The 17,242-nt window shown below is 41.5% G+C and overlaps 1 gene segment (V, D, J or C); it reads right to left on the reverse strand.

Annotated features, from left to right (window-relative positions):
- Positions 1-13,485: 13,485 nt before the first annotated feature.
- LOC121438504 lies at positions 13,486-14,211 on the reverse strand. The segment is given in 2 exon segments: positions 13,486-13,997; positions 14,099-14,211. Coding segments are annotated over 2 exon segments (558 nt in total).
- Positions 14,212-17,242: the final 3,031 nt, after the last annotated feature.

The raw sequence follows: 17,242 nt of genomic DNA on the forward strand, positions 1-17,242 counted from the left end.
AAAAAACTCAAGTCCAAATGGATTAAAGACCTCAATATCAGTCTGAACACACTAAACCTGACAGAAGTGAAAGTGGGAAGTACCCTACAACAGATGGGCACAGGAGATCACTTCCTATGTATAACCCCAGCAGCACAGACATTAAGGGCAGCATTGAATAAATGGAACCTACTAAAACTGAGAAGCTTCTGTAAAGCAAAGAACACTGTCACTAAGACAAAAAGGCAACCCACTGACTGGGAGAAGATCTTCACCAACCACTCAACAGACAAAGGTCTGATCTCCAAAATATATAGAGAACTCAAGAAACTAGACTTTAAAATGCTAATTAACCCAATTAAAAAATGGGGCACTGAACTGAACAGAGAATTCTCAACAGAAGAATTTCAAATGGCCAAAAAACACTTAAGACCATGCTCAACCTCCTTAGCGATCAGGGAAATGCAAATCAAAACAACTTTGAGATATCATCTTACACCTGTGAGAATGGCTAAAGTCAAAAACACCAACGATAACCTTTGCTGGAGAGGTTGTGGAGGAAGGGGTACCCTCATCCATTGCTGGTGGGAATGCAATCTTGTGCAACCACTATGGAAGTCAGTGTTTCGGTTTCTTAGGAAATTCGGGATCAACCTACCCCTGGACCCAGCAATACCACTCTTGGGAATATACCCAAGAGATGCCCTATCATATGACAAAAACATTTGTTCAACTATGTTCATAGCAGTATTATTTGTAATAGCCAGAACCTGGAAACAACCTAGATGCCCTTCAATGGAAGAATGGATGAAGAAAGTATGGAATATATACACATTAGAGTACTATGCTGCGGTAAAAAACAATGACTTCTCGAATTTTGCATGCAAATGGATGGAAATAGAAAACACTATGCTGAGTGAGGTAACCCAGGCCCAAAAATATGAACATGGGATGTACTCACTCATAATTGGTTTCTTGCCATAAATAAGGGTCACAGAGTCTACCATTGGTGAACCTAAAGAAGCTAAATAAGAAGGTGAACACAAGGAAAACATATAGTAATCCTCTTTGCTATGGGACGAAGACAAAATTGCTGGGGAGAAAAGTGGGATCTTGGCGGTGGGGTGGAATGGGGGTAAGGGAGATGGGGAGAGAAAAGGGAGATGGGGAGGATGGGGGGAATTTGGGGAAAAAGGATGATTGGAATAAAGAAGGTTGGATAGGGGATCACGGAAGCACAATTCTTAGTTAAGGGAGCCACCTTAGGGTTGGCAAGAGACTTGAATCTAGAGTGGCTCCCAGGAGCCCAAGGCGATGTCCCCAGTTAGTTCCTTGGGTAGCTGAGGATAGGAAACCTGAAATGACCCTATCCTATAGCAATACTGACGAATATCTTGCATATCATCATAGAAACTTCATCTGGTGATGGATGGAGATAGAGAAAGAGACCCACACTGGAGCACTAGACTGAGCTCCCAAGGTCCCAGTGAGGAGCAGAAGGAGGGAGAAGGTGAGCAAGGATGTCAGGACCACGAGGCGTGCACCCACCCACTGAGACAGTGGAGCTGATCTATTGGGAGCTCACCAAGGCCAGCTGGACTGGGACTGAAAAAGCATTGGATAAAACCGGACTCTCTGAACATGGCGAACAATGAGGGCTTTTGAGAAGCCAAGGACAAGGCATGGGGTTTTGATCCTACTTCCGGCTCTGGCTTTGTGGGAGCCTAGCCAGTTTGGATGTTCACCTTCCTAGATATGGACGGAGGGTGAGGACCTTGGACTTTCCACAGGGCATGGAACCCTGACTCCTCTTTGGACTGGAGAGGGAGGGGGAGAGGAGTAGGGGTAGGGGGGGAAGGGTGGGAGAATTGGGAGGGAAATGGGAGGCTGGGAGGAGGCAGAAACTTGTTTTTTTCCTTTTCTCAATAAAAAAAAATAGTTAACCAAAAAAAATGAGATAGGGTAACAAGAGAAAGCCTGTAGCCTGGGAGACATCCCGCTGAATGGCAGGAAATGTTTAGGTATGTGGAGGGTGCCTGTACTCCGTTCCTGTGAATGTCCAGCCAGGTGGGCACACAATTACCCCTCTGGATGGATCTGCTCAGTACAAGAACAGGGACTCTCGCTGGGCCAAGGACCTTGCAGACAGAAGGGCAGACTCTGGGGAGGCAGGATCATGTGGGACAAAGAAGCCCCTGCAGCAGGAGCTGGAGGGGCCCTGTACTCTGTTCCCGGAACCAGTGGGCCGGGCAGGAACACGCTTACCCCTCAGAACGGATCTTCTTAGTGTAGCAACAGTGACTCTTGTGGGCCAAGGACCTTGCAGACAAAAGGGTAGGCTTGTGGGAGGGAGGGTTATGTGGAACATAGAGCGGGAGCTGGAGGTGTCCTGTACTCTGTTCCTGGAACTTTCCTGCCAGTTTGGCACAAACTTACCCCTCAGGATGGGTCTCCTCAGTACAGGAGCAGGAACTCTTGCTGGGCCAGGGACCTTGCAGACAAGAGGGCAGACGTGGGGGAGGCAGGTTAGTGTGGAACAGAGAAGCCCCTGCAGCAGGAGTTGGAGGGGACCTGTACTCCATTCCCAGGCGAGCACACACTTACCCCTCTTGAGTAATGGTACTTTTTGAATAAAAGCTTCATATATACTACACTAGAACTCTCCCATTGAGCTATCTCCCAGGAATGAATGAGAAACTTTTAAATAAATGCTTTATTTTAAATTATTTGTATATGCTTCTGTGTGAAGGCTGCAGCGATCGTGGAGAAAAACAGAGGTCACAGGGTCCTTGGGACTCATGTGTGGTTATGAGATGCCCTGAGTCTAGGATTTACAGTCTACAGGTTCTTCAGCTTATTTTGCTGGTCACTACAGAATCACATCTACCTTGTGTGATTATATGCATTTTGTACATATCAGAGCATATCCTAAATTTAAAAAGCCACTTTAACGGAACTGGGACAATAGCACTGTGCTTCAGATTATTCCACAGCAGAACTGTTGATTCAGATCTAAACAACGATTTCAGGTTTCCAAGACTGCAAAAAAAGAGCTGTATGGCAACCAAGTTATCTGATCTGGGGGATGTACAGGTGGAATAATCACTGGGGCTTACTGGTCTACCAGTCAAGCCTTTTGTTAGATCCAGGCCACATGATAGAAGTTCTCTTTATAAATATTGTGCAGGCTGATAGATGAATGAATCACATATCAAAATGTACACAAATACACACATACACAGACGGGGGAAGGAGGAAGGTAGAGAGAGGGAAAGAAAACAGTTTAATAAATAATTTAAAAAACACATATTGCAATAGAAAAAAGAAATTTGAATAAACATTTAGACACTTCAAGAATTACTATATGCTACACTTGTAGAGAGAATCCTGAATGTTATGTGAAGATGGAGACAATACATAGATGTGTCTAGATTTTATGTCTCTCTGAAGAGGTTCTTCTGTGAACCGGAATTCTGTGAGCTTTTAGCACCCCCTCCTGAGCCTTAGGATTCTGAAGTGAAGTTTGTATTTGAGCTCACAGTCATATTCACTCACTGTGTGCTTTGCAGAATAATATATGGTAGTGTCCTCAGATCCCAGAGTGATCTGGAAATTGTCTCTGAAGAAGGTGAATTGGCCCTTCATGGAATCAACAGAGTAGATTGTCTACTACCACAATTAATAAATGCTAACCACTCCAGCCCAATCCTGCGTCCTGGCTGACCCATTAATTCGGTAGTTATTGAAGGTGAATCTAGAGTCTGCATAGGAGAGTCACAGGGACTCTCCCCCAGTCTCCAACAGGGGCACCTCACACTGGACACCTGAAAGCAAAGAGAAATCTGGTGATGAATCCGTGCAGGAGCCATTTGTCTTTCTCATGTCCAAACAACACACATCATCTTATATCTATGAAATACCTCTCAACATAATTACCAGGAAAAACCAGCTGAGCCTCAAGTCCATGATGAGTGTTCTGTGTTCAGTGGTGATCAATGAATGGGAGGACTTAGGAATCCAGGACCAGTCTCCACTGTCACAGCTGTACGGTCAGCAGGTCTGGTTTTCATGGTCAAAGAAAAGACTTATTTACATGTCTTCCTGCTATACTAAGCCCTGGAGTTGGATCTCAGAGGAAGGCATTTCTAAGAGCAAATAAAAGTATTTTGGAATGATGACATTTATAGAAATCAACACATTATTGTAGTTTGGTATTCATACTTTCCTGATTAAGGATTCATCACCCTTTGTTTTGTTCTCTTTTGTGCATATGCACAGAATTTTCATGATGGCATGTCTTCTTTGTATAAATGTACAATTAAGTAGTTCCACTCAGGTCTGTGTGACATGAGTTCAGTCTGTCCCACTGTCTGGTCTGAACATGACTTCTCCCTAGTGTGTCTTCTGGATAGGGTCTGACTCTCCATGTAATGTTTGCAGAAATCTATGACTGTGATGGGAACAGTTCGGAATTTTCTGAATTTTCTCACTTCTGAGACAATGTTGTTCTTAGGCAACATGACACTTACAGAAAAACATGTCTTGTAACTGTCTCTCTACCACTTTGTGGTTACTATGTAGACATATTTCTGTTTTCATCAAACTCACTTTTCTGCTTCCTGATGTCCTCTCTTTGATTCTTTTAAATGCTCTGCCATTTTCTTCTCACTTGTTTACATCAGGCAACTCATGACTCCCTTTATGTTGTGTTAGCCTCATTTTCATTTCTCCAGTTAATATAATTAGCTTAACCTGGGCTTTTGAATAAGATCTAGGATGACCTTGTTGTTTTTAAGTTTTTAACATTTTTTAAGTCTGTTGTTTCCTTCCTACTCATCCCCTTTCTCTCAGCACAACTCACTTTTGCTTTCACATCATCTATATTCCTCTTCCATTTATCCCCTTTGTTTCTCACTTAAGATGTCTTCCCTTCCTAGGGTTTTCATTCTAGTTCAAAAATCTGCAAAACTGAAGCCATAACGCAAAATACACATAATCTAGGTTCTGAATTTGCCCCAAATTTCCCCAATCTTTATTATATTGTTTGAAATATAAATTTTCTAGTTCTATTCATATCCCTCCAATGATCAGAGACTACAGAGAAAGAGGAGAAAAGAGGCAGAAAGAAAGTAAGAGGAGGACTATGGGGAACAGAGCTGGAAAATGCTGTCTACTGGACATGGTAATCACATTTATGAATCATAATGGCTGCTGTTTCATGTTTAAGCCCTACATAAGACCAAGCTAGTTAAAACCCTAGGGGAGATTATTCACTTACTTTACCACTTACTGAGGAGATGTTGGATGTAGACAATTCCTGGAGAAGAAGAATTCTTCATTTTTTTGAAGCTATAGTGATTGGTAGTTTCCTATGTGGCAATGATTGTCTCCACACATATGCACATATGGCCAACATTAACTGACCTTCTACATGTCATGAAGTGGTGAGAAACTTACATTGGTGAGGATATTGAAGAGACATGAAGGGGAAATAGCATTGAGGTGTGATCATATTTAATTGTATACAAGCAGAGTACATAATTCTTTAAAATAAAGAAAAATAGCACCTGCTTAATAACTGAATGGTTTAAAGACAAAGCTAATCTCAAAAAAAATGCTTAAGTAAGATTTTGCTAAATGTCATATACAGGGATTCGTCAAGGCAACCCTCAGTAAAAAGAATGCTACTGAAGGTGTAATACACATTATTACAGGTGCTACACTGCAGTACCATGATAATAAACTCAGCTCGGGACAGTACAAAACTAGATACACACAGAGAGACAGACAGCGAGGGAGAGAGAAAGAAAGAGAGAGAGAGAGAGAGAGAGAGAGAGAGAGAGAGAGAATATTCCTGAGAATATTCCTTAGTGGAAATGTGCACAGAATAAAATGTGTATGATCAGACCTTTGTCAGTTACAGGGTTGGTGAAGATCTTCTCCCTGTAAGTGGGTTGCCTTTTTGTCTTAGTGACAGTGTCCTTTGCTTTACAGAAGCTTCTCAGTCTCAGGAGGTTCCATTTATTCAATGAGGCCCTTAATGTCTGTGCTGCTGGGGTTATACGTAGGAAGTGGTCTCCTGTGCCCATGTGTTGTAGAGTACTTCCCTCTTTCTATCCTCCTGAATATTAACCTTCATCAGGTGATGAAAAGAGACAGAGACAGAGACCCACATTGGAGCACTGGACTGAAATCTCAAGGTCCAAATCAGGAACAGAAGGAGAGAGAGCACGAGCAAGGAACTCAGGACCGCGAGGGGTGCACCCACACACTGAGACAATGGGGATGTTCTATGGGGAACCCACTAAGGCCAGCTGGCCTGGATCTGAAAAAGCATGGGATAAAATCGGACTTGCTGAACATAGTGGACAATGAGGACTACAGAGAACTCAAGAACAATGGCAATGGGTTTTTGATCCTACTGCACATACTGGCTTTGTGGGAGCCTAGGCAGTTTGGATGCTCACCTTACTAGACCTGGATGGAGGTGGGTGGTCCTTGGATTTCACATAGGTCAGGGAACCCTGATTGCTCTTCGAGCTGATGAGGGAGCGGGACTTGATTGGGGGAGGGGGAGGGAAATGGGAGGCGGTGCTGGGGAGGAGGCAGAAATATTTAATAAATAAATAAATTTAAAAAATGTTTATGATCATTCATTGTATTGTTGTGCTGGCTTAGTGACACAAATGGAGAACCCTTGATAGTCTGTGCTTATTATTTGGGCACTGCTCAATAAAGAGGTACCAGGAAGAGAAATACAAGATACTGATTGAAGAGTTGATGAGGATTTGGGATTCCTATCAGTAAGAGTTCTTAGGAGGAGGAGGTATGTTACTGAGCCACTTAGGCCTATGTGACAATTGTGGGATCTCTAGAGGAGGCAGATGACAACAACCACAAATTTTTATATTTTATGACTTTTTAAAAGCACATCTAATTAACATTTCTTGAATATCTTCTGTGTTTCAAGAAAATGGAAAGCAAAGATCATTCATACCATAGATTCCCCACCATAGAAGACACAGGTTTTTGACCAGGAAAGCTGAAGGCAAACAAGCTATGAGAATAGAAAATTATAAAAATTATAAAATCCATTATACATTTTTTCAGTTAGCATCACTCTAAGGAGGAAAAAGCCAGGAAAAATCATCCAGAAACTTAAATATGTCAGTATATAAACCTCAGAGTGACTAGTAAACTTGTATGATGTAATATTGATGGGAACATCAGGGGAGAAATGAAGGTATTACGATCTTAGAGTACAATGGTTTCACCAGTGTTTACTCACAAGACAGCTATTTTGATGTACATACAGGTATACATTAGTAATCAGAGATTGTAGTATGCTGAAAATACCTCCATAGATTTATTTTTAAAATTCTGTTCCAACTTTTATTCATGGGCAAGCTCAATGCTAATTACACATAGAATATGGCTACACAGCCTGCTCCAATACTGAGAGGACTTAAGAGAACCTTCATCCAAAAACAGATGGAAACAGAGGCAATGACCCACATTTGGAGCACTGGACTGAACTCCCAAGATCCAGCTGAAGAATGGAAAGAGTAAGAATATGAGCAAGGAATTCAATGCTATGAGGGGTTCATTCACTGAGATAGTTTGCCTGAGCTAATGGTAGCTCACCAAATCCAACAGGACTGGGAGTGAATGAGCATGGGAACAAGTCCTTCTGAATGTGGGTGACAGTTGTGGCAGACTGAGGGGTCACTGATAGTGACACTGGGATTTATCTCTACTGCATGTACTGGCTTCTTGGAATCCTATTCTCTTTGGATGTATGCCTTGCTCAATCTAGATATACTAGGGAGGGCCTTGATCTTTCCACAGGGAGGGGGGTGGCCTCTTGTTTGTCCCTGCTGCCTGGCAGGCTTATAGCCAAAATAATCACACAGAAACTATATTAATTTAAACACTGCTTGGCCGTTCGCTCTAGCCTCTTATTGGCTAACTCTCACATCTTGATTAATCCCATTTCTATTAATGCTTTCACCACGAGATTGTGGTTTACAGGGAAAGGTTTAGCTTGTCTGACCTGGCATCTCCATGGCTGCTCTCTGTCTGATTTCATCCTCCCAGAATTTAGTTTTGTCTTCTCGCCTACCTAAGTTCTGCCCTATCAGGCCAAGTAGTTTCTTTATTGAATAACGAATGAAAGCAATACATAAACAGAAGACCTCCTATATCACAATGTGATGTAGGATAGCCCACAATGTACAAGCCTTTCCTTGAATCCCTGAATGCCACAAATTGGGATATCTGATGTTCAGATCAAGGATTTGTGACTCAGATAACATTGCACAGACCACAAAACTTATTTGCAAGTGAATTGATGTAAGTAAGAAGGCTGTGGAGGAAACAATAAAGAGAGAAATATATCTACATGATAAAATTAAAATTCAGTAAATTTTTAAAGTGTGTTTGAATACCTTGGTAGAAGTAGGGTATTTTATTTTAATGAAAAACAAATTGATTACACACTAGGGACCTGAGAAGACCAGAATAGATCCTAAGACCTACAAATTAAAATGCGATTTGAAAGCATTTCCAGAAAGGTACTTGAGGTTCAAAGACACCGTAAGCAGGATATTAGCCAAGAACATCCTGCAGGCTCCTGAAGCTCAGCTGCTATCTCTAGCTGCTTTATAAATACCAGAGTATAGCAAAGATCAACTATGAAATAGATATTCAAGTTTCATGTGAGGATGATAGTGAGATAAAGGAAATCAAGGTTAATGGTTTATAGATCCTACCAGGGTGTTCCTGCATGATCTGTTGGCTCTTACTAAACTCCTAAATTCTACTCTAAGTGAAGAATTAACTGAAGCTCTCTTACAAATCTAGGGACCCCATCCCATTGATCTCTGAATCTCTTCCAAATTGATCCTGGTACCCACAGCATAGCCGTGTCTGCCCTGTTTGTTGCTATATTGTTCAGATGAGATCACAAATTGTGTAGAAAAATAAACATTGCAGTGGAAAACAGGACTTCAAAAATATTCAGATGCATTAAAAATTAGTAAAAACAAAGATCTAGAATATTGCAATGGTGAGTCTCTGATGGCCCTTAGTATTGCCTGCCGGCCCTGAGCTCTCTTTAGGAAGGTTTTATACAGGTTCACACTGGAATTCCATCACAGTGTCTCTGGGAGAGAAGTATGTGGGTTTGCTGTCAGTCTGCAGACTGTTCAGTTTTAAGAAAACTTGGCTTTTGGAGAGGTTCTGCTGATGGTGAACTAGGATTTGAAAGCTGAATTATAATCAGTGTTTTCATTATCCTGTATTATTCCTATTAACTCCAGACTCGTTTCTAGAGACTGGTGGGCCAGTGTTTACAATAGCTGGTTAATGAGAACACGGAGACAGTGCAGGTGAGAGACAGGGTCATGGTCTGCTGTGATGCCTGCACCAGGTCAGGTATTGACTTCTTCACCTGGAGCTGGGATAGTTCACCTGGGGAAAAGCAACATCACCATCAGTCAAATATTCCATACATGATGTACCTGGTTCTCTCTCCTGAAACTCTGAAACACTTACAGGTTGGACAGGTCAAGAGGCAGAGGAGCAGCACCAGGACAGCCATGCTTTGCTGGAGGCTTCAGTGAGAAGAAGATGGGTTTCTCAGCTAGGACATGGCTTTCATTCTGAGCCTGAGGGCTACTCTGCATTGGGGGAGGTTCCTGAAAGGATAAAGGAAGCCCAGGAGGTTTCCCTTTCTTTTACATGTGACTGAGTTTTGCTTCTATTTCCCAACTGAATGGATTAAGACTATATTTCACCATGTCCAACCATCAAATGCAGTGTCGTCAATCATTAATGAATTTATTTTCATGAAAAACTTTCAACACAATATGTTCTGGTAAGTATTTACTTTCTATCTTCTTTTGCAGATCCTGCCCATCTCCCGATTCCAGATTTTCATAAAATGTCAGAGTTTTAAGAGTCATTTATGAGTACATATAAGGGTTTGTACATGAAGTATTCATTTCCATATAGACAGTTAATAGTTTAAAAATGCATGATTAACAATACATTTTCTCTTTTAAATATTGTTATACAATATACATATTTGCTTTTACAGATTACAATTCTATCAATGTACAGTGATAATATTCAAGGCTCAAAAGTTGGCTCAGTGGTAAGGCACCTGCCTCTTCAGTGTTAAAATCTTTGCTTGATTCACAACACTTAGCTTCAAATCTGGGTGTGATGGTTTATCCTATCTTCCAGCACTGCATGCATTATGACTGGAGATTCTCTAAGTCTTGCCAGCCAAAGACTCTGTCTGAGTATTTGTGCTCCAGGTTCACTGTGATATCCTTACTCAAAAATAAGATAAATCATCTGGTAAACACACTCAAGCTCCTCTCTAGCCTCCTGACATATGTGCAAATCATGTACTATGCACACACAGAATATCCAATTAGCATTTATTGTCATTCAAACATTGTCCTTACTTGACATTGGATTTATGGTTTGTCTAAGTGCTTATTTCCTATTTTTAAGTGAGTTTGGTTCGTAATTTAAGACATTTCATATGATCACAAAGCACTCCACCACAGAGCTACAAGACTAGCTCAGCCTTTTAAAACATCACATTTTTCTACAGAAAATATTTTCGATAACTGCATTTATGCACTACTAACATATACACCTGGAAACAAAATTACTTCTTCCTTGACACCCAGCACTTATAACTGATTCTGTAAAGGATGAATTTACTGCAGGGCAGTGGTGGTGCACATCTTTAATCCTAGCACTTGGGAGGCAGAGGCAGGCAGATCTCAATGAGTTCGAGGCCAGCATGGTTTACAAGAGCTAGTTCCAGAACAGACTCCAAAGCTACAGAAAAACCCTATCTCAAATACACAAAAACAAAACAACCCCCCCCCAAAAGGGATCAATTTTCCGAGCATAGATTTCGAGAATGTTGGGGCTGAGAGGATAAATCAAACCAAACAAAGAAAACAGAGGGGAGAGGACAAGGAGAAATAGAGGGAAACTTCACCCTCAGCTGGTGACCCCTATTCTGATTCTGAACTCCATGATCTTTTCAAGACTACTGTGTAGTTGAACCACAGCATGTGCTGGAATCTCACTATTCATGTTCAAATCACACACCTGAATGAAAAGTTAAAAATGAGAACAAACTGCACATATGAGTAACAGTGTCTGTCACACATCTAAAAGAGAAAGACATGTTCTGTTGAGCTGTGTTCTCTGCCTCTGTTACTTTGGGTATCACTGGAATCTTAAAGAATGGGAGAGGGAATATCTTCAGGGGCCTGCTCAGAATAAGAGAGTTCCTAAGCCTGAAGTAAAACTTTGAATCCCTGCCTCGCTGCTCACGTGATCTCAAAGCAGGTTTCTGTGGTCATATGATGGTGTGGTCACCTCTGTAATATAAATTATTTATAGATGATTAGAAAGTATACATCTCTGAAGCAAACACACAGGCACTCAGACATATACACACAGACATATAACAGTAGAGACAATCCTTCACAGAGACACATACAAGGGCAGATATATATATATATATATATATATATATATATATATCATATGATACCTGAAAATATTCTTTTTCCGTCTATCTATTTATTTTACTATAATACTGGACTCTCTAAACATGGCGAACAATGAGGGCTGATGAGACGCAAAGGACAATGGCACGGGGTTTTGATCATAAGTAATTTGATGGCTTTGTGGGAGCCTAGCCAGTTTGGATGTTCACCTTCCTAGATATGGACGGAGGGGGGAGGTCCTAGGTCTTACCACGGGGCAGAAAACCCTGACTGCTCTTTGGACTGGAGAGGGAGGGGGAAAGGAGTGGGGGGAGGGGGGGAAGGGTGGGAGGAGGGAGCGTAGGGGGGAGGAGGGGGAGGGAAATGGGAAGCTGGGAGGAGGTGGAAACTTGGTTTTTTTTTCTCCTTTTCTCAATAAAAAAAAAAGAAAAAAAAAACAAATCACCATGCTCATTCATAATGTACTGTGATCACACTGATTCATCTATCCCACTATCCCGTCTTCTTTTTTACTTCTTTAACCCTCTGTCCTTTCCTACTCTCTTGTATCTTCTTTTCTCTCCTCCCTCCTTTCCTGCTTCTTTTTTCGCTCATCCACATGTGAGGTTTCAGAGTCACATCATCTTGTATAATTCTCTGAGGGACCCCACAGTTTTCATAACGTCTTAGTAGAACTACATTCCCATTTCTGCAGCACAAGCATCCCTTCTCCTCTATTTCCATAACACTTGGCCTCAGTCTTTCTTTAGATAAATTGCACTCATATCATTGGTTACAGGCAACTAATTCTTTTTGGTTTAAGAATCTCTGTGGTTATTAAAAATATTAGCTCTATTTAACCTCTTCTGCCCACTTTCACTGGTCAAGGTGAAGCATCCCAATTACAAGATGCAGGGAAAAATACTGTGTGTTCATGAGGAGGACATCACCTCTCAACTCTGGGTTTCCTGAGCTATCTGTTAACCTCCTGGCTCCTATCTTAGAGAAGTGAGAGAAAGGGGTTTTTCTTGGAAAGAAAAACTGAACGGTTCTCTTGGATGACAGAAACCTTGTTATAACCTTTAACAGGGAGTACTCATATTTAAAACTCAGTATTTATTAATCAAAATGAGGAATATATTTTGAAATATTACCATTTGAATCAAGGTCTCATATAAACTAGACAAAAACTAGACCATTGGGCCAAATTACAGCATTGAATGAGAACTTTTTTTTTTTTAAAAAAACACACTATTTTAATTAGGGATATATGCTTCTGTGTGGATAGTGCAGTGCTCACAGAGATAAACAGATAGCAACAGGGTCCACTAGACTCACATATGGCTCTGAGCTGCCTTCATCTTCTAGGGTTTAAAATCTTCTTTGGCCTCTTCAGGAACTGATGCTGGTCACTAAACAGGATCATTTTGCTCTCTGTGATGATCTGCATTTTGTTTAGGTAAAAGCACATCCTAAATTTTAAAAGTAACTAAAACGGGGCTGTGAAATCAAGTTTTTCCCACATAAGAATGCTTCAGTGGGTTTTAAAGACAGAACTCAGAATCCATAACAAAAAAAGAAATGGGTGTGGCAGCCAACAAGGTGTACCATATAGGGAATATGGAGAATGAACAATCACTGGGACTCACTGGACAACTAGACTACCTAGTCATTGAAATCCAGGTCCAGTGATAGAATTTGTGTCACAATAAGTGCTGCAGATTATTAGAAAAATTCATCATATGTCAACAGCCCCCCCTCTCCCCAGACACATACATGGAGAGGAGTGAGAGAGAAAGATTGAGGGAGAGAGAGAGAGAGAGAGAGAGAGAGAGAGAGAGAGAGAGAGAGAAAGGGGGAAAGGGAGAAATACTGACATATAGACAGAGATATGGAGACAGGAGAAACACTTTAATAAATAAACACACACAACACAACTGAAAATAGAAATTTGAATAATCATTTGGGCATTCAAGGATTACTACACACTGTACCTGTAGAGAAAATACCTAAGTGTGATATGGAGAGGCAGTACAGACAGACACAGAGAAGTCCGGTCTTCCACACTTCTCTGAGCAGGCTCTACTGTGACCCAGATAGCTAAGTGCTCTCCGCGCCCCCTGCTGGTTCTGTGTTCTTCACGGGGGTGTTTTTGTCTGAGCTCACAGTAGCATTCACTCACTGTGCCTCTTGCACAGTAATACATGGCTGTGTCCTCAGACTTCAGACCGCTCATTTCCAGGTACAGAGTGTTCTTGGAATTGTCTCTGGAGATTGTGAACCGGCCCTTCACAGCGTCAGTATACCAGGTGCTACCACCATTTGCATTAATCTCTGCGACCCACTCCAGTCCCTTCCCTGGAGCTTGGCGGACCCAGTTCATGTAATAATCACTGAAGGTGAATCCAGAGGCTGCACAGGAGAGTTTCAGGGTCTTTCCAGGCTGCATTAAGCCTCCCCCAGACTCCAGCAACTGCACCTCACACTGGACACCTGTAAACACAAAGATTTCTGGTTAGAAAACTGAAAGAGAAGACATTTTTTTCTCTTTCTCATGTCCACACAATACACATTATCCCATCTTTATGAATTACCTTTTAAAATAAGAACAAACGAAATAGATATGAGTCTTAAGTCCATGATGAGTGTCCTGTCTTCAATGCTGAACCCTGACTAGGAAGATTTGGGAATCCAGGGCTTGTCTCCTCTGCCAGAGCTGCAGGGTCAGGGCAGGGCTGGATTTTATGGGCACAAATAAGCCTTATTTGCATATCTTCCTGCCATAACATGCTCTGTAGCTGGACCTGGACAGAAGGCGGTACTCAGTGCAGATATAAAACACCATACACACTGATGACAGTCATAGAAACGGAAGCATTAACGTAGCTCTGCTAGGGATTCACCATGCTATATTTAGTTCCCTTTTCACTATATGCACAGGGAATGCTGTGTTTCCATACTGTCATGTCTCTTTAGGATCAATGTGAAAATAAAATGCTCCACACACAGCTGTGTTTCTAGGTATTAGCTCTGTCTGTCCCTCTGTCTCTGATGGACATGGCTTCTTCCTGAGGTGAGTCTTGCATAAGGTCACACCTGCTTCTAAGGAGAACTCCTTCACTGTTTTAGGAACACTTGAGAATTTACTGATGGTAGTTTTATACAGTTCTTTTTTTTCTCTTTTTTTGTTACTTTAATAATAATACCAGTCAAAATTCCCACTACCTCCACTCCTCCCACTTCCCACCTGCTCCCAAATTTACCCTCTCCCCACCCCCTTCATTCCTAATAGAGGGTAAGACACCCTGCCCTATGGGAAGTCCAAGGTCCTCCCCACTACATCCAGGCTTAGGAAGGTATGCATCCAAAAAGAATAGGATCCCCAAAATCCAGTACATGCAGAAGAAACAAATCCCAATGCCATTATCATTTGCCCCTCAGTCTGCCCCAATTGTCAACCACATTCAGAGGATCCAGTTTGATCCCATGCTTGTTCATTTCCAGTCTAGCTGGAGATGGTGAGCTCCCATTAGCTCAGGAACACTGTCTCAGTGGGTGAACCAAACCCTCACAGTCCTTACTGATCCCATAGTCAGACTGATGACTATCTTGAATATCACCATAGAACCTTCATCAGGTGACAGATGGAGACAGAGACCAACATGGGAGCACTGGACTGAGCTCCCAAGGTCCAGCTGAAGGGCAGAAGGAGGGAGAATTTTACTCAGTTCTTAGAGATGCTGTCCTACAGCCTCATGAAGTTTGTAAATGTGATGCTTCTTGTTACTGTCTGTCTTCCTCTCAGTGGAAGTTTCATGCTGTGCAGAAAACAGAGGATACCACATCCTCAGTGCATATCCCTGTAAATCCCAGCAGAGTGTTTAGAAGGAATTTAGTCAAGATGCACTTCAGCCTCTTCCTGGTGTGAAATCAGGATTAAGGAACTACTTGAAATACTTTCTGTTGCCATTGAAGTTAATTTTTTATCATTCACCTAGAAAATCCAATTTGTGAGGGGGCAACTCACAAACATTTAGTGCATGTGATTTTAATTTTTTATCTGAGGGGAGATTCATGGGATTGATATCCATGCACATAAGTGGTCTCAGATTATTCACCTGCCAATTTAGGGACACCACACTTGGATAAGATAGTTCCTAGTCTATGGTTGTTTGTGTCTCTGTCACTATGTACATTTATTTCCTTCCTTGACTCTTTACCACTTGAAGCACATTGCAAATGCAGGTTCCTAAATATGATTCCTGCATTGGTGAGGGATGGAGGGTCACCTTTTTATGATATCTCATAAAAAGCAGTTGCATGGGACCAGTATTCAGAGTTGTGTTACCTGAAGCAATACAAAGAAGGAGAGCCCTAAGTGACAGCAAGGAGTGGAGAGGAGGACTTGCTTGAACAATGGGAGCTGTTTGTCGTGCTGTGAAGATCACCATTGAGAAAGGGGACTTAGGGCTTTTTTCTCATGCCATCAGAAAATGGCAGAGAATAGCTCAAAATAATCTGTTTAGGAAATCCCAGAGTATATCCACCAATTTTTTTTTTATATTGGACACCCCAGATGTTGTGTTTCTTTTTCCTCTGAGCATAATCTGTATGTGAGTAGCAGTGGTGGAGACAGGTCTTAACACTGGGAAGCCTGCCATCCTGTGCCTATGAAGGGCACCCACCCCTGTAAGTGGTTTGTCTCCCTTGTTCAGGATGCACTCTTTGTTAGAAGAACATTTTCAGACCTTATGTTCAGTGTGTATCATCTTTGGTTTGTCTGATTTTTCATTGTGCGTTTTGGATCTTGAGAAAGATCACAGGAATAATTGCATATATTTCATATTATCCTGGAGAACTGGTATGTGACCTCTTACTCAAGAATTTACTGCAGAAGCAGAATTCTTATGAAAATTTAGAGAGAATAAAACTTATTCAAGCTAATCTATGAATCAGTCATTCCTACTACCCTCTTTCTCCTGCTACTCACTTCTGAGTACCATTTCTGGCCCCTCCTACTCTCATGTCTCTTCTTTCCTTTCATTCCTCCCTGCCCTCCCTGCCCCCCTGCTAAACTTCCGCTTCCTCATTTCTTCTCTCCTCTTTCCTCTCACTCTCTCCCACATCCTCTCTTCAATCACTTCCTTTTATTTCCTTTGTCTGCAACATGTTTTTCTTCTATATGTGCATAATTTTTATGGCTACACTGGATCTAAAAGGCAGGAGCCAACTCTATCACATTCCTCCAGCAGTCTCTTGCTACCTTTCTTGACCTTCAGAACATACATACTATGTTTGTTTGGAGTGAGTATTCAACAGTAACTTATTTTCAGAATTAGGGCAGTCATGGGTCCATGCTTTACATATCACACACTTCAGAAAGTCTTCACTGACCCAGGCTGAGAGAAGCACTAACATATTGGTAAGAGTATAGAAGACAGTGTTAGTATATGCTCCTTGGCAAAACATCAGTAGTATATTTCCTTATAGTATTGTGACCTTTGTACTTTGATTTTTTGAACATTTTTGTGTTCTAGTTATTTAAAATATTTTAATTTTGAAATATGATTATCTCAGTAAAATATATTCAGAATCTCAGTTTCGCGTAGCATTTACAGCCCCTCTCCTCTACATGCTGGACCATTTAACTGGCTGGGTTTTGTACATACCTTGTACAGGAACACATAACAGTTTACGTGCGTAATGACCATACAGTGTCCAGAGGTAACCATATCACA

Source organism: Microtus oregoni, unplaced genomic scaffold, assembly GCF_018167655.1.
Source record: "Microtus oregoni isolate MIOR12 unplaced genomic scaffold, Mior012 000056F_ref0000123, whole genome shotgun sequence".
Taxonomy (NCBI): Eukaryota; Metazoa; Chordata; class Mammalia; order Rodentia; family Cricetidae; genus Microtus; species Microtus oregoni.